Source organism: Dendronephthya gigantea, unplaced genomic scaffold (assembly GCF_004324835.1).
Source record: "Dendronephthya gigantea isolate DGI-Jeju-01 unplaced genomic scaffold, DenGig_1.0 000062F, whole genome shotgun sequence".
Lineage (NCBI taxonomy): Eukaryota > Metazoa > Cnidaria > Anthozoa > Malacalcyonacea > Nephtheidae > Dendronephthya > Dendronephthya gigantea.
In genome coordinates, this window is record NW_021163072.1 from 197,810 (window position 1) to 218,092 (window position 20,283).

The 20,283-nt window shown below is 36.2% G+C and overlaps 2 protein-coding genes and 1 pseudogene across 2 annotated transcripts; 2 read left to right on the forward strand and 1 right to left on the reverse strand.

The window, feature by feature from the left end:
* Positions 1-240: 240 nt before the first annotated feature.
* Positions 241-1,527, reverse strand: LOC114530392. Its single transcript, XM_028552015.1, has 5 exons — positions 1,289-1,527; positions 1,090-1,181; positions 933-980; positions 569-793; positions 241-275 (listed from the first exon to the last, which is right to left on the reverse strand). The coding sequence occupies exons 1-5, from the start codon at positions 1,525-1,527 to the stop codon at positions 241-243; spliced, it is 639 nt and encodes a 212-aa protein (XP_028407816.1).
* A 4,373-nt stretch (positions 1,528-5,900) lies between these two features.
* Positions 5,901-6,450, forward strand: LOC114530393 (annotated as a pseudogene).
* Positions 6,451-17,374: 10,924 nt separating this feature from the next.
* LOC114530394 (E3 SUMO-protein ligase KIAA1586-like) lies at positions 17,375-19,594 on the forward strand. The gene has a single exon (XM_028552017.1). The coding sequence runs from the start codon at positions 17,375-17,377 to the stop codon at positions 19,592-19,594; it is 2,220 nt and encodes a 739-aa protein (XP_028407818.1).
* Positions 19,595-20,283: the final 689 nt, after the last annotated feature.

Below are 20,283 nucleotides of genomic sequence, written 5' to 3' on the forward strand. Positions count from 1 at the left end.
ACCATATGTTAAACAAATGTAAGACAAACCTTCCTCAATAGTTGAGTTCATCACTCCACAAGTTTTAAAAAACTCGTTTGTTTTGGATGGATAACCAAGTGATTCTGCTTTTTGGCAGTGAAGTGAGCAGAATGCACGACCTCGCTGTGGTGAAAGTGGGCAAATTTTTGGGTAGTTGACACTACCAAACCCTTCTACTTGAATTGGTACTTTCCACATACAGTGAGCATATCGCAATTTTCAGTTACCATCTGCAACATACAACTGACCACACCCTAGAAGATCAAACATATGTAGCTTTCTCAAAAAATAATGCATACAACTTGGCTTTGAAATTATTCTCAAACTGATATTCTTGTTAATTGAAAATGGTTTGTTATTACAAAGTGGACACACCATACACATAACATTTATCCTTGTAATTATTTGACACGTATTGCGAGGTGTACAAACAATGTTAACATAACTAGCCCTAAGTATGTGGGGCGAAAGCTTCACAAAATAAAATAAAATCTTTTATCCAAATGGCATGCAAAACTTCAAATCTTTTAGTGCTTTTTCCTTTTACCTTTGATTTTGCAATTATTCGAACAATTGTGAGAATACAATTCTGCACACCGCTTCTTGTCTACCATATCCATAATATCATCCAAAGTTCCAGTGTTATCTCCATCTTTTTCTTCCTTAAAATACCATTGTCCCCTTAATCCTAGGGATGCAAGTTCAAGTTCTGTTTCACGACTCCAGAATGATTTTGCAACTACTTTGGCTGACATTTCTCCTGGAAGAATGCCTACAATACACAGAAAATATTTTAGAAGCACATTGACTACTAGCTACCTGAAATACCACCTTACCAAGGTATTGCACATATACTTATTTTTCTCTAGTCACATATAAACAAAAATTAAAAAATCACAGGAGGTCTTTACCTTTATCATCCTCAGTGCACACATTTTCATCTTTATCTGCCGATTTGTCTATAAGACAAACATTCCAGTTATCATGACTAAAAAATTTGAGCTTTTAGTTTCACAAATAATAAATGCATTAATATGTTAAAACCAGTTGACTGTTTAAAGATTCAACCTTGCTTTGACCAATTGTAAGATCTGATTTCTTGCTGATAAATTTCATTATAAGCCTCCGCAAAACCACTAAATGACACCCAACAGTGGTTACTAAAAATTTACAATAAACTTTTCATTATTGATTCATTGAAATAAACAATGTGCAAATCAAGATATACAAAATATTCTGGGCTTCTTTTTTAAAAAACATACATTACCTGAGAGATGGCACCCATTTATAAAGATCCAGTTGAATGTACGTAACGTTGCTGACTTCTATTAAATCAATTGAACCATCATTCGCGGGATAAAACCGCGCGCCGTCATTTTCACAATACTTGCATATTCCATAGTGTATGGAACAATCTCTGCAATCCAAGGTTACCTTGACGCACCGAACTGGCCCACTAAGTGTGTATAACACTGCTGAAGTTGGGTTGCTTCTCATTGATAGCATTTTCTCACATTGAAAACAAATGGATACTGGTGGACTTAAATACTTCAACTTGTCTTCAGAATCTTTTTGCTCCATAAAAGCGGGACATAGGCTTCAATAATTTTGCTGCAGAGAACAAACTCTTCAACAGAAATATCATCCTGAGACATGCGGGACAACGTCAAAAAGATATTAAAGGCATGTGAATGCCGTAAAGAAATTCTGTCCAACACTTGCGTGATGTTTTCTGGAACATCTTCAAGGGTTTTCGAACATTTACGAGTCCTTGAACAGTCAGTCTGAAACCAAGTCTTCTTCTTTAAGGTCGTACACTTTTGACAAAATGTCTTCAAGCTTCACCTCTCGCAATTCATTGATAACCTCACGAAGCCGAGCAGTGCGAGATAATTTCGCCTGTATGCTAGCACGCACCATGTCAATATCAAAAGTGCTCGTCTGTTTTCTTTTCTTCCTTGCTAGCGACATGTTTATGCTGTGAGCACGATTATTACGATACGGAAAAAAAGCACGATCGAGAATATTTCAAGTAGCCGCTAAAATGTTTACCGCGTGTAATATACATGTAACTTTACATCATGTAACTTTACATCATGTAATGATAGAACGCTTTTTTAGCAACATCGCGCACATGCACTGTAATTTTACACCATGGAGCAATATCGCGGACAAAATATTCATCGCGTGCAATTTTACACTGTAACATTACACCATGGAACGATAGAACGCGTTCTTTAGCAATATCGCGCAAATCAACGGCTGATATTAGGCATCATATGTATTATAGCAATGAAGATTTCCATAATGATCTGGAAATTCAGAAAATAATCAATGAGAAGTCCTTGTGTGCTTTGCATTGCAATATTAGAAGTTTGTCTGCTAATCATAATAATCTATCGGTTACATTAAGTTAATTGGGATGTCCTTTTTCATTGATTGCTGTGTCTGAAACTAAAATTAAGTGTGGGGAGGATTTTATAACTAATGTTGATATGCCTGGGTATACATTTGTGTCTCAGCCTTCACTTTCCAATGCAGGAGGTGTAAACTTATTTGTTAAGAATGATCTCAAGCACTCAATAAGAAATTATTTAAGCACCGCTGAAAATTATTTTGAGACATATGGGTTGATCTTAATACTCCTGGTCAAAACATTATATATGGTGTAATTCACCGTCATCCAAAGCACAATTTTGAAAATTTTACAAAATATTTATATAAGATATTGGATCAAATTCAAAATTCAAATAAAATGTGTATTATACTAGGAGATTTTAATATTAATTTATTGAACTCAGATACTCATCGACCAACTGAAGATTTTATCAACAATATGTATACTTACTTTATGAATCCCCAAACCTACAAGAATAACTGACCAGACAGCAACTTTGATAGACAATATATTTTTAAACTCTATTGAATATATTACAATGAGTGGAAATCTTTTAACTGATATAACAGATCATTTACCCAATTTCTTAATTATTAATAGAATTGGTACTTATAAAAAAGAAATAGTATATATAAAAGAAATTACACAAAAATTAATCAGGAAAGAATTATTAATGAGGTACAAACAATTAATTGGGATAATTCATTATTGAATTGTGATAATCCCAATGATATTTTTGATTCTATTTATGGTAAGGTTTCCAGTGTGATTGATACTTATGCACCATTGGAAAAAATATCCAAAAAAGAAGCAAAGTTTAATACAAAGCCCTGAATAACAGCAGCTCTAAAGATTTCGATAAAAACAAAAAAATGTTTATAGGAAATATCTAAAAAATAATTCATCATATAATCATTTTAAATATAAAACATATAGGAATAAATTGAGTATACTTTTAAAAATATGTAAAAGGAATTATTATCAAAATTACTTTGGAAATAATTCATGCAATTTAAAAAAGATTTGGTCAGGCATAAAAGAAATTGTCAATTTAAATAATAAAGGAACACAAGGTATCCCTACAAAATTTAAAAGAAGGTATTGTGGAAACAACTGATGCAAAAGAAATTGCAAATCAAATAAATTCAATAATTTTTTTTCTTCAATTGAAACAAATGTAAGTAATTCTGTTAATGCTGTCGATAAGTCGCCTCTTGAATATATAGATGTCTCGTACACGGACTGCTTTTTTCTATCTCCAGGCACTAGCAAAGAAATAGTAATAGAGATAAATAACTTAAATATTTCTAAATCCACTGGACCATATAGTATTCCAATAAAGCTTCTAAAGGCTCTACATGCTAATCTATGTAAGCCACTTGAAATTTTATATAATTGTTCATTTAATACTGAAATCCCTAATAAGTTGAAATTAGCCAAAATAATCCCATTATATAAAGCAGGATGTCAGAACTGTGTTAATAACTATAGACCTATTGCTTTGCTACAAAATATTAGAAAAACTAATGTATAAAAGATTGATAAGTTATATTGAAAATAATAGTATTTTATTTAAAAATCAATTTGGTTTTCGTTCAAATCATTCTACAATTCAAGCTGTCCTTTCCATTACTGATAAAATCCAGCAAGCGATTGAAAATAAAAAATACTCTTGTGGGATTTTTTGGGATCTGAGTAAGGCTTTTGATACTGTGGATCATGTAATTATGTTGCAAAAGTTAGAGCGCTATGGTTTTCGTGGTATTGTTAATAAATGGCTTGAATCATATTTATCAGACGGAAAGCAATATGTCTCAATAGGAAATACAAACTCAGATGAGGAATTGGTTACCTGTGGTGTTCCTCAAGGTAGTGTGCTGGGACCCTTGTTATTTCTCCTGTATGTAAATGATTTTAGCAACTGTTCCAGGTTATTTGATTTTCACTTATTTGCAGATGATTCCAATTTGTTTTATTCCAATGATAACCTATCCAGTCTTGAACATCAAATAAATATTGAGCTGTGTGAAATCTTTGAGTGGTTGTGTGCAAATGAACTGTCGGTTAATATTGATAAGACGAAATTTGTCATTTTTCTAGTCCTCAAAAAAACGTTGACTATGTGCCTAAACCATATTTAAATGATATGCTCCTGAAACAAGAGGATTCTATTAAGTATTTAGGCATCCACATTGATTCTCACTTAAATTGGAAATCACAAATACTCTATATTTCGAAAAAGATTAAAAGAAGTATTGGAATATTTTGCAAATTACGTTATTACGTCACACTCCCAATACTAATACAATTATACTATTCACTGATATATCCCTTCCTTAGATATGGAATAATTATTTGGGTTAATACATACATGACGACTTTGCACCCTTTGATCTTATTACAAAAGAAAGCTATACGTTTAATGACATTCTCCAATTTTGATGAACATACTGAACCTTTATTTAAAAGAAATAGATTATTAAAACTAAATGATTTAATATTTCTCCACAACTCACTATTTATGTATGATTTCTACAACAAAAATCTCCCTATACCATTCGAAATGTTTTTTTTACCTGTTAAATTGAAACATAGTTATAATACTCCCTTAGCCTCTAAAAATTCGTATTCTCTACCCTTAATCAGAACAAACTATGGGAAATGCTCTATAAGATTTCAAGGTCCAAAAATATGGAACGATTTAGACAATGAAATGAAAATGTTTTCTAGATTCAAGTTCAAAAAGAATATCATTATCAATAGGCTGAATCTCTACATATGATTTGTTATTGTTTTGTGTTTTGTACAATTTTTTTGTTTATTGGCGACCTCATAATGTCTCAAATGAACTAGAGGTTATCTGACTTGATTAACTATTGTTACTTCAGATAACCTGCACTATTTAGTCGAATTTCACTTTGTAATTGTATAATGTATGTTTTCTATGGTGCTAATAAAGTTATTGTTATTGTTATTGGTAAATGCACATGAGGTTGAATTGGTCTATTAGACAAAATATTTCATTATCAATGCTTTCCAATCTTGGCAAGGATGAATTGCTTGAGGTAGAATATAGATATCACTTGAAAAACAGGATACATACTCAATGAGATTCTTAATTGATGATTTAGTTTCTCTTCCTGGTACCCCTTGGTAGCCGACGTCCTCAAGTAAAGGGTATACATCATCATTCAGGGGCCGGTTGTTCGAAAGGTGGATAAGTTGCTATCCAACGGATAACTCGCTATCCAACGGATAAGTTTTATCCAGCGTGTGATTTGCGTTGCACGAAGCTCGGATAACTTTATCCAGCGGATAAAAATCGCTATCTACTGGATAAATCTATCCAAGGTCCGGAGGTAGTTTAAATCCACTATCCAGTGGATAAATTTTTCAAACGTTGAAGAGTTTGCTTTTAAATCCCTTCGTATTTAACATGGCAATATACAGGATGCCTGGTTTTGCGCTTCCCCGGGTCAATATGCGTGCTGACAGGCTATACAGACGGGAAATTCACGATATTTTTGAATACTACAACGATGATGAGTGTAGAGCACGATACTGGTTTGGAAAAGATGCCATTAGATTTATTGTAAATCTTGTTCATAACGAAATTCATCCTCCGACGAATCGTAGCTATGCCTGCAATGAAACAAGTGTTGATTACACTTAGATTTTTAGCGACAGGAAGTTTTCTTCAAGTCATCGGCGACACCTTTGCTGCATTACATAAGTCCACAATTAGTCGAGTCGTACGTAGGGTCTGTATAGCTTTGGCTCGAAAGCTGGATCAATTCGTAAAGTTTCCAGGAACGAGAGAAGAAAAGGATGAAATCAAGCGAGGATTTTACGAACTAGCTGGTTTCCCATGTGTTGTTGGTTGTGTAGACGGCTCACACATTCGCATTATCGCACCGTCGGAAAATGAACCAAACTATATCAACAGGAAGGGTTATCACAGCATAAACGTCCAAGGAATCTGTGATCACAAAGGTACAAAACATTCATTAAATATATTTATACCTTGTTGATGTTGTGTTTTATTACATGTAATACGTGATATAACTTCTTTATTGTATAAACTATGAAAGTCTAATATTGGATAAATATATACACTTAGGACCCAGTCATTCATAGTTATCTCTTGGATAATATTGGATTATTTACATTACATACAATATGTAGTATGCAGTATATAATACAATATCAAAAATATTCTCATAATTGAAATATATTGTTTCATTTTACAGGAAAGCTCCTAAATGTAGTGGCAAAATAGCCAGGCTCAACGCATGATAGCCATGTATTTCGGACCTCATCAATTGCCCAAGATCTCGAAAGAACAACTTTGGATAGTGGTGTTCTCTTGGGCGACAGTGGTTATGCCTGCCTGCCATATTTGATGACACCATATAATGACCCACAGACAAGGAAAGCACGTTCTTTTAACAGATCCTTAAAAAGCACTCGTTCAGCAATTGAACGTACATTTGGCATACTGAAAAGAAGATTCCACATATTGCATGGTGAAATCCGAATGGCACCAGATCGAGTGTGTACAATAATTGCTGCTTGTTCTGTTTTGCATAACATTGGAATGGACTTCAATGAGCCAGAAGATGATGATGTTGATGAGGATCCAGGTTTGAATGTTGGTAACAATTATCAAGGTCCTCACAGGGGAAATGCTGTCCGGGATTACATAACAAATACATATTTTTGACAATTTTGTGTGGAACTTTAAAGTTTTAATTAACAATTTGAAAATTGTGAAATTGTTTGGCGTTTGTAAAATAAATAAATAGGGCTTACTGTGGCTGAATGGGTATAAAGAATCCTGGTCAATCACAATGCAGTGTGTGTGTTTGTTAACATTTCTGTTATGTTGTGACTGTGAGCCAGAGGCAGCCATTTTGCATGCAGCATTGCATAATGATTGTCCAGGGCTCTTTAAACAACTGAAATATCGACAAATAGTTATGTTGATATTGTTATATATACACACAGTTGATGAAATTCAGTTAAAAATAAGTACATCAATGTATTATAAATTAAATATATTTGCAATTTTGCACACAATAATTTTGTTTTAACATTTTGCAATCAATTTCAATAAAAAGTATGTATTAACAATTATTACATATTTTTATATATACATACAAATAATGAAATATACTTGAAGTAAGTAAATCAATGTATTACAAACTCTTGAATATATTTACCATTCCAAACAATAATTTTTTTTTAACACTGCAATCCATTTCTTGCCTCCATTTCTTGTAAATCAAGCTTTAACTTTTTATTGATTAGTTGAACATTTTCAATTTCAATTTTTAATTTGTCCTTTTCTAGTTCTAGGACCTGGATTTGAATTTTTTGTACTTCATTTGTTGTGACACGCCTCTTTTTTGGTGGAAACCCTTTCTTGGTGGGGGCTTCAAGATAGGTGGGGGCTTCAAGATAGTTGGGGGCTGCAGAATTTGTGGGGGCTACATGGTGATTTGTTCGGGCTGCAGTAGTGGTTTGAGCAGCTGGTGTGGGCCGATAAGCAGATGGGTCTTGGAAAGCCACAGTGGTGGGTTGTTTAAAAGTGATTGAAGCAGCATGGGAAGCTGGGGTACTTGCATAGATTTTCGGATAATCTGCATTTGCAGCTTCCTCCATCATGCTATCTCCTTCCTCCAAGAAACTATCTCTAAGACTATGTCCTATATGTATAATATTACAAAAATTAAACTACTATTGAAATTAAACGATATTGTACATTGTAAGTCATAAATACATTTATATACCTTCAAAATTACCAAGAGCATTGGCAGAACCAGATTCAATACCACCAGAAATTCCTGAAAAAGATGGCTCGTCCCCAAAAATACTGATTATTCTCTCTGAATTGCCTGTTGGTGGTATAGGCTCCTTCCCTCCTCCTGTCTTGTTTCTTGTCCGTTTCTCTAGGGCAAATTCTTTCTTTGCCCCGACAACCATCGACCGCCATTTATCCTTTACCTCTGACATTGTTCTCTTGGCAACGCCGAGCGAGTTAACTTTGTCGGTAATTGTTTTCCAAACTTTTTTTTTTTCTGGTTGGTTATTGTGTTTGAAAACTTTTCTCTAATTACAGTCAGATTTTCCTCTGCCATGTTTAGTATAGTCGTGCATTCGGCCGGTGAGAAATTTGGCTTCCTAGGCCGCTTCACCGTGTTCACAATTTGGATTTCGGCCATTTCGCACTTTACAAATTTTCCACCATTTTCCAAAATAATGAGCCCACGCACTGATAAAAGACGTAAACAGCGCTCAAAAACGTCACATTTAGTTATTATAATTTATTTAATTCGTAAAAATATAAATTAAATGTGTTTATCCGGTGGATAGTTATCCACACTGTTATCCATGCTTCGTGCAACGCGTTTTTATTCTCCCGATAACTATCCACTGGATAGGAGATTTATCCACTGGATAGGACTTATCCACTGGATAACTTATCCACCTTTTGAACAACCGGCCCCAGAAGTATACCTGGAATATCACCATCGGCAACACCCTGAAGCTAAAAACATAATATTGTGTATGATTAATGGGGATATTACATGTGCAAAATGGGGATAGTACATGTCTCTCATTTTATTTTTTGTACTCACTCACTTTTTCACAAAGTTCTTTATGAGGAACTGAATTCACCTGACAAACAGATAGATTCCCACACAAGTAATTAAATATTTGTGGTGAGAAAATGTTAGGTGCCTGTCCGCCCTGCATAATGGACATTACCATTATTTCCCCAGTCAGTTTGTACTCTTTTCTGGTTAATGACATTGTTGATTGGATTGGTTTTCCATCTGGAAAAAGTCGTCTCCCTGCATAATCAAGCATTTCTAAGAAAAGCAACCGCAAAATTCAGTATGAATGCTAATCAACATAAATTACCCCAATTCCTGCATGTACTTGTCAATGTTCACACACTTAAGACAGAATAAAATGTGTTGTAGCAATTACATATGAAATATTCAAATCAACTGCAAAAGCCTTTGAGAAAATAAAACTACTTTATGTCTGCAAGGCATTGCAGCAAGCAAAACCTCACAAAAACTCACACTCAAAATCATTTAAGTGGGAGATTTTAATCACCTGATAACTATTGCATTATGGTTATTGAATATCTTACCTTCAATCTTGCCATTGATTGAGAAAATTCTCATTCATTGATCAGCAGGAATATAATTTCTGTGTCAAACTCAATGAGTTTGAGTAGGCTTTTACATACAGAAAAATATGTTTGTGAGTGGTGCGTACATACCTGCAAAAAATTCTCGTTTCGGGCCGCCATAATTGACCGCTGGTTTACCAGCAAATGTCACTTTCAATTTTCTGTCTGGTTCATAATAGCGATATTGTGACCTCTTAAAATCTTCCCAAACCATCTTCCGTCGTACTGTTATACGAACCGATTCCATCTTAAGTTTTAGGCCAGTATTATGCAAAATAGTAATGCATTCTACCAATGTATATCCATTGCTGGTCTCCTCTATATTCACTAATTCAACAGCAGAATTTTCCTTGCCAGAAATGACTCTCAGTTCTCTGTCACTTTCTGTAATGCACCCATCGATGTTAATCCCGAGGGGGGAGGGGCCGGGCAAGGGGCAGGATTTTGACATTTTTCAAAAATATATGTCAAAATCCACACACCTGGGACAACGACATTTGTCAAAAGTAACAACATTCCCTACTCCAGGGACTAACACAGCTGTCAAAATCCTGGCTATAAACACAGGTATGTATGCATGTAAAAGCTGACTTAAAAAAGCCAAGATAAGAGATGTCATGTACTTGGTATTTAATAGTTCTAATATCCGCATATGGTTGTTGCTTGCGTATTGCTGTTGTATTTCTGTCATTGGTTACATTAAAGAATGAGTATCAACCGTCATGCTTTGTGCCACTATGTTTACAGTTGGCTTATATAATATTGCCATTTTTGGTCAAAAAACCTGATAAAACTGTAAACAAAACGGTGCAAAGCGGGTGATACTTCAAGTTAATATTGAGTCAAAATTGTACTGTAAATCGAACATTAATATACAACATAGATTTGCTTTTGATACAATGAACATAATAACAAGTTAACCCAAAGTTTGAGTTTCCCTTTATTATCAAAGTAACCATATAATAAACGAAAAATAAATGTTCGTGTCAAAGTGTGAAAGAGAACAGCTGAAATGCTATACAGCTAATTCAATTAAGGTTGTCCTCTGAAGGTTAAAACTCAAAACTGCAAAACTTTGACCATACGACCGAAAAGCACACTGCTTGCAGCTAGATGCTTTGCAGTTTTGAGTTAAAGAGTTTCGACCTTTAGAGGATAACGTTAATTGAATTAGCTGTATACAGTAGTTCAAACTTGAAGGTTATTCTTTATAAGAAATGCTAAATACATAGACTATGAAAACTGAACTTAAAATATACATTTAGTACCCTAGTCTTAAACTGGGCAGTCCCTTGCATCCAAAGACGAAGACTGAAAAAATAATTTCAACTGTTTTCGAATCATTCTGTTTTTATCATTCCTTAATTATGCCTCTGTACTATATTGAGCATTCTCTGAATTCAGCATTAAGTAGTTGTGGCTCATTTTCGTTATTACATTGTCTAAAGGCTTGTTTACACTTACTGTACGCTTGTTTTAATACAATTTTTCCTGTGAGTTTCTGTGCGATTTTCTTGTGATGGGTGTGAACAAATTGCGCCTGAAATCGCAGCAAAAAGTGCAAGTGTAAGCAAACCTTAATTCAGTATACTGTCTACATGTTCCAACTTTCACTAGAAGCAAGACATAACCAATTTTCCAGACTGGACAAATCAGTTTCCAAAACGCCAGAGCAAATTGCATGAAACTAATTGTTACAATCATCACAGCATACCCACGTTATATTGTCATCATCATTGTCATCTTGTGCCTCAGGAGGGTTTTCTTTTCCACATTCAAAACAAATATCTTTCTCATCGCTTGTCAGTTGTGCATCAACCGTTGGTTGACCTCTATTTTCGCTCGGCACCTGGACTGCAAGTCTTCTTTGTTCCTCTCTTTGCAGCGACGGCTCTTTTTTTTGCCCTGTTAACGCAATTTTCATGAAGATGTCGTAAATGATTGCACCACATTTCAGTCTCCTCTTGCGAAAGAAGTACTTCTCTTGATAGCTCACAAATTTTTCCCTTGTCTGGCATTTTATAGCAAAGTTTCTTCATCGCCGACAATAATACCTCCAACAGTGGCTTAACACTCAGGTATTGTCCAAAAATGCCTGTTGCAAATTCTTGGATTTTAGGTAGTGTCCAGAACATACTGACTTGCACTGTGAACATGAATCCTGCCCAAAAGGTCTGGTGGAATCCTGAGAGGGAAGAGGCACAAAAGAAAGTGGTGGGCCATGCATATACCATGTGACTTCAACGTCCGGTGGACCTTGGACAACGTGGATGTATGCATTCTTTTTTTATAACAACATCGCAGATAAAATATATATTTGGTGGGCACACCTTTCACCATATGCCTTTGCTGAAGATTAATAATTTTGGTTATTTTCTTATACATTTCAGGGTGCTCTTTTTTAAGATTTTCTTTTTCTTTCTTATTCTCTTTTAAATATATTTTGACCCAAGCGTTCTTGTTTTGATAAATCCGACTATCAGCCCCCGGAAACACGTGAATTTCAGTAGATGCACAGGGCGTGCGCCATCAACACGCTTTGCATAAACATCGATGGCAGGAGATAAGTTTTCCTACAGTTTTTAGTGCAAAGTTTGAGAAACTTTGCAGTATTGTGATGAGTGGCGAAAATTCAAACGAGTCAGTAAGTCAGTCAGACAGTCAGTCAGTCATAGTGTAAACTTTATGGGGGGTAGATTGATTTATGCGTATAGTACCTTTTTGTATATGATCAGTAATTTAAAGTTTTTAAATCAGTTTAACTTGCTTTATTTATTAATTCTCTACATCCCTTTTGCTAAGTTCACCAAAATATTGAGGAATTTTGACCGTTACTGTAAATTTTGAAGCATTGCTTTTCCGCGGTTTGGGTTTTGTTTCAAAGGGATTTGCGCAGATTTGCCCCCGGAACACCCGATTTTTTACCTATACGTCGCAACTCGCAACTGCGCATGTGCCGTCAAGCCTTCAACATTATTCACGATGTAAAGAAACGAGGAGCGACGAGCATTGCTTCAAAACATTCCGGGTGTAAAAATCGTGCAATTCTTTGAGATTCTACGCAATTTATGAACTTAAGTTATGAATTACGAGCATTCAATTCGACACAAATATAATTTGGAAGGTTTATTCCATAAATAGAGCTACATAAGAGGTTAGAAAGAAACGACGCTGTGTTGTTTATGTATTGATAGATCTCTAATCTCTTACACGAATGACGAATATATATTATGTCGATAGCAAGTCGATACCTTGTATTCTGCATACAGTACATAAATGATGCTATACAAAACGGGCATTTTGTGCAGTAATCAAATCATTTTGGCGGTATACAGTATTGATTGTAAGTATATTGTTTTGTATCGATTTACGCGTCGAAGTATCCACATCATAGACATATAAATATGCACCGGTTTATTTACATTATTTACAACGCAACTATTTTGGCTATTCTTATGAAATGACGGATAAATTGTTGCCATCATATAAATGTAGTGAATGTAGTCACAGTTGTTTGACGAAGAAAAGAGACTAAACTGAGATAATCGCGCCCGGTTTACATGGCCAACTAAAATTATGATCTAATAGTGACAATACCGGTATCCGCGACTAACCTAACTTGAGTACTTTGAGTAATTTCCTTTTGATTAATGTTTAACCTAGTTCATTATATTTTTACTTGCAAAAGTCAAAATGTTTATGTTGGGAAAACGTGTTGCTTAGGTATTACAGGGCATGAAAACTTTGCACTATCCTTGGATCCCTAGTTGTTGATCCACTTTCCCTGAAGAAGACATACAACTACTGCGTAGAGTCGAAGGGATAAAAAGGTTAGCGTGTGCTAGAGCTAAACACCCATTCTGCAGTTCCACACGATTTCTGAAGCTCGCACCACAGTTCCTTGCTGTAACCATTGTGACAGCTGTCTTTGTTTTTAAATGGTGAACCGTCCACCAGTACCGAGTTTCACAGTGTGCAGGCCCCTCGACAGCACCCCCATCTACTCTAACAAATTCTATTTCTTTGTGTTCACCCGTTTGCACATTGTAAAATGCAGGTTTCAGTGATTCTTTGGTTGATAGCATTTCTATATCCGCTAGGTGTTGTGCAGCATTTTTACCATGAAGAGGGCGAGCCTTTACGATATCAGTGCATAATTCCGCTGTTGTTCTTGTTTCAGGAAAATTATACGACGTTACTTGAAGAGGTCGAGGTATATCCTGTTGCATAATCTGTTCTTATTGTCAGGGATTCAGAACCTTGAACATGCAAAGTCCCATGCTGCCTATGAGTTGCTGTAGTATCCATACGGAAACCAGCCTGATCGTCCCTTCCCAGATTTAAAACTTTCTCACCATCACTATACTGCATATCATCTAATACACCATAAAACACAGCGCTCAGTGTTTGTCGGGATTGAATTTTAGGTTGAAACCCTTCCGCGCTCTTCTTTGATAAACCTTTGCGATTCCTTTATACCTTGCAGCGGACTTTCAGTGTTTATTTCTCGCAATACAAAGTTGAACTACTGTTCCCTATGAAATTTTTAACCCAAACTTTTCTTGAAGATATTCTTTCACATGTTTGAAAGCTGGCTTTTTCTTAACTTTTTTATTTCCGTCAAATGTCATAACGCCAGTACGGCGCCAAGCATCTGCCCCTCCCCCACACTCCTGAACAAAGTTCTCGATTTCTTTACCAACATAGGGACTTGAGCCAAAATGCGTGAAATTTTTTGCTGTGTTTCCTTTTCAACAGTCGTTTTTCCATTATCTTTTTCTTGGCATCTCTTACTGCTTTTTGGCGAATTGAGGCTTGGTGCTTTGCAATCATCTTTCTGCCATTTTCTCCAAGAACGCTACTTATTCTTTGTTTCCAAATCTCTTTATCGCTACTATCTGACTATGAAACAATATATTCTTCATGCTCGCTGTTGGGTGAGGGTACTTCTTCTGAAAGTAGAAATGCACTATGTGATTGAGTTAGACTATTTAAATCCTCTTTATCTATATTTAATGATGATATCATAGTACCGAAGTCACTAAGCCGTTGGCTTACGTCATCTTTGCTCATATCATCAAACTTCGGCTGTAAGGTAAACACAAATTGGTGCCAGTTAAAGGAACAAGACTTGAGCATGTCATAAAACTTGTTGGTATCGTGCAGCAAATCGTTTATTTCAGGTATATTTTCAGAATTGCTGTGATTATCATTATTAGACACCTGAACACCAGTTGCACCAATACTGTTTATCGAAACATACGAGTCTTCTTCAAACTCTGCCGGACGTGAAGGTACGAGGGAAGGGTGAGTGTCATTTGCCTGGTCTTTATCACTAGCAGTTTCATCTTCAGATTCACTATCACCATCGACTTGAAATCCAAACAATGAGAGAAGTGCTTTATCTTTAAGGTTTGCTATCTTCTCAATCGATTCTTTTATAGCTCTGGCTTCTTATACAGGTCTGTCTAGTTTTTCAGCACGCTTTTGAATGTCACATATTCCATAATCCTTTTTTGTTTTACTGTTTGAATATTCAGATGCTTTGATTGCAACATATTTTAGCATTTCCCTCTGGGATTCAGATTCGGCAAGATATAGCAGTTCTTTAAGTTAACTTTTTGACAAGCCTGTTTCGGAAACGGTTGGTTTATCAGTCACTTTAATAATAATGTCTCGAAAACCGTATAGTTAACTGTTTCCAGTTTCTCAACAACGAAAATCTGGTAATTTCCCTTACTCGGACCCCCCACACCAACACATGCTAAAGGCTAAAGGCATACGTAGAATTTTTCTTTTCACTTGCGAGGCTTTGCATTTCAAAACAGTTGGACTGACTAATTTAAATGCAGACTTTAATGTCATAAAACCATCTTTAATAACTGTACTTGTAACTTTTATCATTCCTTGACAGGTACTGCAAGGCTGTTTATGCTCATTTTGCCAAACATAACACTTTGGTACTGTTTTAAGGATAAGCCCTCAAAATCTGAAACAAAATCGTCATTGCCTAGTTGTGTATAATAACAATTTTGTTCTGTTTTGTTGGATATAAATATCAATATCTTCCCCTCTTGGTTCTACTGCATGCCAAGAGGGGCATTTTAAAAATTGTTAAATTCATTGGTGCACTTCTGAAACTCTTCAGTGTGACATCTTTGATTTCCAACGCATCTTCGTAACTACATGTATCTGTTGGAATGATCTGAAACTCACTTTTTCGCCAGTCTTGAGAATAGAGCTCGTTTTCACTAGAGGTATCCAGTGGCAAATTTTCATCTTCACCTAATATTATGGTGTCTGCTGATCCACCAGACTCACCAACACCCTCAGTTGCACCACCCTTATCTCTCTTACTTTTAAAGAGATCTGTTATCTTCTTGGAGCTTTCACCACTTGCCGCACTAGATGGGAGTTTGCTCGACTTCTTGCTCTCTGTTTTCAAGCTTTCCTTTTTCTTATACCACTTTGATTTTGCTTCCTTTCTTTCTAATGCAGCTAACTGACTCCCATCTCTTTGATTAACGCCCTCAATTCACCGCTCACCTCATCACACGTTTTAAACTCTTTAGTGTTTTTTAATCTATTTATTCATTGTTCTTTCAAACGGATTTGATCTTCAGTGGATTGCAGTAACTTTCTGTTGTTTTCTATTGCATTTTCCCTTTCTTCAGCCATGATGTTTTTTTCAAATCTTTTTTCATGTGATCCAATACTTTTTCTTCACTTGAACTCGATAAAACAGAGCTCCGTCCTGAACGGGAGTATCCTTTCTTGAATGGATATCCATCATCCTTATCTTTCTCTCGTGCCTTTTCATATAATTCACCTATATAAAATATAATAAAACCTACATGCCCAAGAATTGCATGACAGGAGTACATTTCACATATTTTATCACACAAAAATAGCTAATGGTTTTCTTCACACATTGTACTGTGTTGGAACAAGATTATCCTATCATTCTATAAAAATAAGCCTCACCTTGCAAATAAGCCCTATGTAATGTCCCCACCCCAAATTATCTATTCTAAAAAGCCATACATAAACTTTTTAATGTCTGCAATAGATTCCAGTCAGCGATGTTTTGCAGGGGGAACGCGGGGGAACGGCGTTCCCCCACTATTTTGACAAGGGGAACGGCGTTCCCCTTGCGAAAATTACACATGGGGGAACGGCGTTCCCCCAAAACGAGATTTATAAAAGTATAGAACTCATTATAAAAGTATAGAACATTAATGCATGATCGATTATTGTAATTTCTCAACATATAGTAAAAAATATATATAGATCCGTGCTTGGTAGCCAAGCCTTGAAGTGATTCCGCTTATTCAAATTTGTTAGTATCTAGAACCTTCGAAGAACATGTAGTGCCTAGTCACGCAGTCACGCTAATGTTTTGCGCACATTATGTGGTTTCCGGTAGGCGCGCAAGGAAATGCCTGAAACTGACGAACACGGTATAATTCTGTTAGGAAATAAACTCGCCCAGTGCGTAATACTTCTCAAATATTTTACGCTAATCTTAATTGTTTTACTGCCTCTCCTTTACTAGCTAAAGTATAAAAGGGCTTGTAAATTTAGTAATAATATAGTCCCGCTAAGCACTCTCAAGAGTGACATCTCTGTAGAACGGTATTAAGTATCAACGGATTTCTAAGGAATAAAATAATATCAAAAGATATTATCGTCCTTGTGCTAAAAACACTTAAGAAATAGAATATTAGGTTTTATAAGTTGGTAAGGAAATGTCCAAACAACCTACAATCACTGGATTTTTTAAAAAGTCAGCTGAAGTTTTAGTTGCAGAAAACGAGAAAGTACCAGAACAAGCAGAACCCCAACCGGAAAATGCAGGTGAACATAGCGAACGTGTTGAAACCAACGAAATTGACGAAGCTGCAGGTCCATCGACAGCGGCTGATGTGATTGACAAGCCAACAATCTGGACGGATAAAATGTGGCACAAAAAACAACAACTCTACCCATGGTTACAGTGTAAGAATGGAAAACTTGGGTGCAGTTTCTGTATTTCCGCAAAAGATCTTGGTCCGCACAGAACACAAGGCCGTTACCTGAGTACAGAATGGCAAGCAACAAGCGTGACATATTACGGGAATTCGCAAGAAGCTAGGTTAACTTCACTCCGTAAAAAAATTTACAAACATTTAAACAGCGATGCACATAAACGAGCAGAAGAGATGGTGAATCAGCAGAAGAAGAACATCATGCCTGCGCATATAGACGTCATGAATACTGAATGGTTAGATACAACAAAAAGAGTTTTTCGCACGAGCTATTATATAGCAAAGAATGATCGACCGTTAAACGATATCGAAGGGTTAGTTGACTTGCAAATTCATAATGGGCTCGATATGGGGACTGGGCTGCATTCACGATCTTCTGCAACTGCTATAATTGACCATATTGCATATGAGATGCGTTCCACGATTTGGAAGACCATCAAAGAAAACAAAGGGAAAGTGTCTATTCTGATCGACGAGTCTACTACTGTGTCTGGTATTTCAACACTGATAATTTACTTAAAAGCTCAACTCGAAAGGTCAGGAGAAGCACAATTCTTGTTTCTGGACTTGGTGGAGTTGACAAATGGTCAAAGTGCAAAAGAGGTTCATACAGCACTACTTGCTTGTTTAAAACGGCATGGGTTTGACATGGATTACTTGCAAGAACATTTTGTTGCATTTACAACAGACGGAGCTAGTGTCTTGACTGGAAAGAAGTCGGGAGTCATGGAGCTACTTATGAATGATTTTCCAAATCTCATCACCTGGCACTGTTTGAATCATCGCCTAGAACTTGCGGTTGACGATGCGATTTCAGAATTGACGGGAATAAACCATTTTAAGATTTTTGTTGAAAGACTGTATTCAATTTACAGCCAATCGCCCAAAAATGTGCGCGAACTACGAGAAGTTGCTAAAAGTCTAGATGTCCAGCTTCTAAAGATCGGTAAGGTACTGAGTACGAGATGGGTTGCGAGTAGTCACAGGACGGTTTTGGCAGTTTGGAACAACTACGAAGCACTCTGCAAACACTTCAAAGACAAAGCAGCTGAAAAAGGTAAGAATTCAACAATGTACGAGGGGTTAAACAAGCGAATCCAGTCGGAGGAATTCTTGTTGGACTTGGCACTCATGTGTGATGTTCTTTTTGAGCTTTCTGAGCTCTCCGAGGCCATGCAACACCGTTCAATGAACATTGTCAAAGCCGACAGATGTATCAAGCGGTCCATGAGAAGCATCGAAACATTGAAGCGCAAGACTGGAACAAAGTTGATGATAGCTAAGGATGCGGTCAAGGAAGGAAAATTTGGCACTGTACCGCTAGTTTCAAATCGTAGACATGTCAATATTGATGCTAATGCACTAATAGACAAATTGCTAGATGCAATGAAAGATCGTCTCTTTGCCACATGTGCCTCTGGAACTGTTCGCGAAAGTGCTGCCTATCAAAAGCTTCTTGATCAGATTTGCTTTCTCTACCCGACTTATTGGCCACAGGATCTTGATCTAAATTATGGTGAGGAAGAGGTACGATCATTGTGCGATCGGTTTTCCCTTTCAAGAAGTTCAACAGTGCCTGCATTCCAAGACTATGTTGATAGTCAAGGGAGACGAGTACCTGACGATCTCCAGTCTCTATTGAGATGTTGCTCCTGTATCCCGGTCTCATCGGCAGAATGCGAACGTGGGTTTAGTCAAATGAACTTGGTTTGTACGTCAGTAAGAAATCGCCTACTTGTTGAACGAATATCGAATTTAATGTTTATTAAACTTGTTGGTCCTCCGATTAATGCTTGGAATCCAGAAAAATATACTAAGTCCTGGCTGCGAAAACATCATTCGGCCAGTGATGAAAGAGTAAGAAAGCGAAAGTTTGAGGAAGATGCTGAAAGTCAGCAGGAGCAGACAGCCGCAAAACAACGACTTTGGCAATTACTTTAGACATTTTAGACATAAATATCACTGATATAGAACATAGTCTTAACAAGATAATTAGTTTGAATTTACTCTTTGTATAACATGATATTGTATAATTTGTATTATATGTATTTTGGCAATGCCTAAATTGGCTATTAACTTATTACAGGCAGTTGACCACGCCCATATATAGGCCACGCCCATATATAGGCCACGCCCATTGAAATTTGAAATACGCATTCGGCGTTCCCCCACTTCCAAAATTTGCAAAACATCGCTGATTCCAGTTTTTTTGCAACGTGAGGTTAAAAATATAATGAGTGAGTTAAAAGACATCTAGTTTTGGGATAAAAACATTTTGCACTTCAAATATTAAGCAATAAACACTTAAAGTACCTCTGTGTTGTAACAACATTGGGTTATCTTTGGCCAAAGTTTGAGCAGCAGAATTTACAGCTATCTCGTATGGTTTCAAACTGGATCCTGTGTAAATTTTCGCCCCTGGCAAATCAGCATCATGTACAGGTATGTCCTGAAAAAGAATATGGTAAACTACTAAATATACAATAGCAGTACATGTGTACATGAATTAAAATATCAGGTCTGTCTTTCAAGGCATCACAGACGAGAGATGAACCAAGGTGAAACGTGCGCGATATGTGATAGTAATAAACTATTAAGCAACTATTGAATGAGGTTGAGCAGAATATGAC

Bases quoted from the DNA above. Each gene is read 5' to 3' on its own strand.
- LOC114530392 (XM_028552015.1), bottom strand. From the start codon at position 1,527: ATGCTATCAATGAGAAGCAACCCAACTTCAGCAGTGTTATACACACTT. The intron at 794-932 runs GTAAAGACCTCC...TGTGTATTGTAG, and splicing joins GTGCACTGAGGATGATAAAG to GCATTCTTCCAGGAGAAATG. The intron at 276-568 runs GTAAAAGGAAAA...TTGATCTTCTAG, and splicing joins GAATAATTGCAAAATCAAAG to GGTGTGGTCAGTTGTATGTT.
- LOC114530394 (XM_028552017.1), top strand. From the start codon at position 17,375: ATGTCCAAACAACCTACAATCACTGGATTTTTTAAAAAGTCAGCTGAA.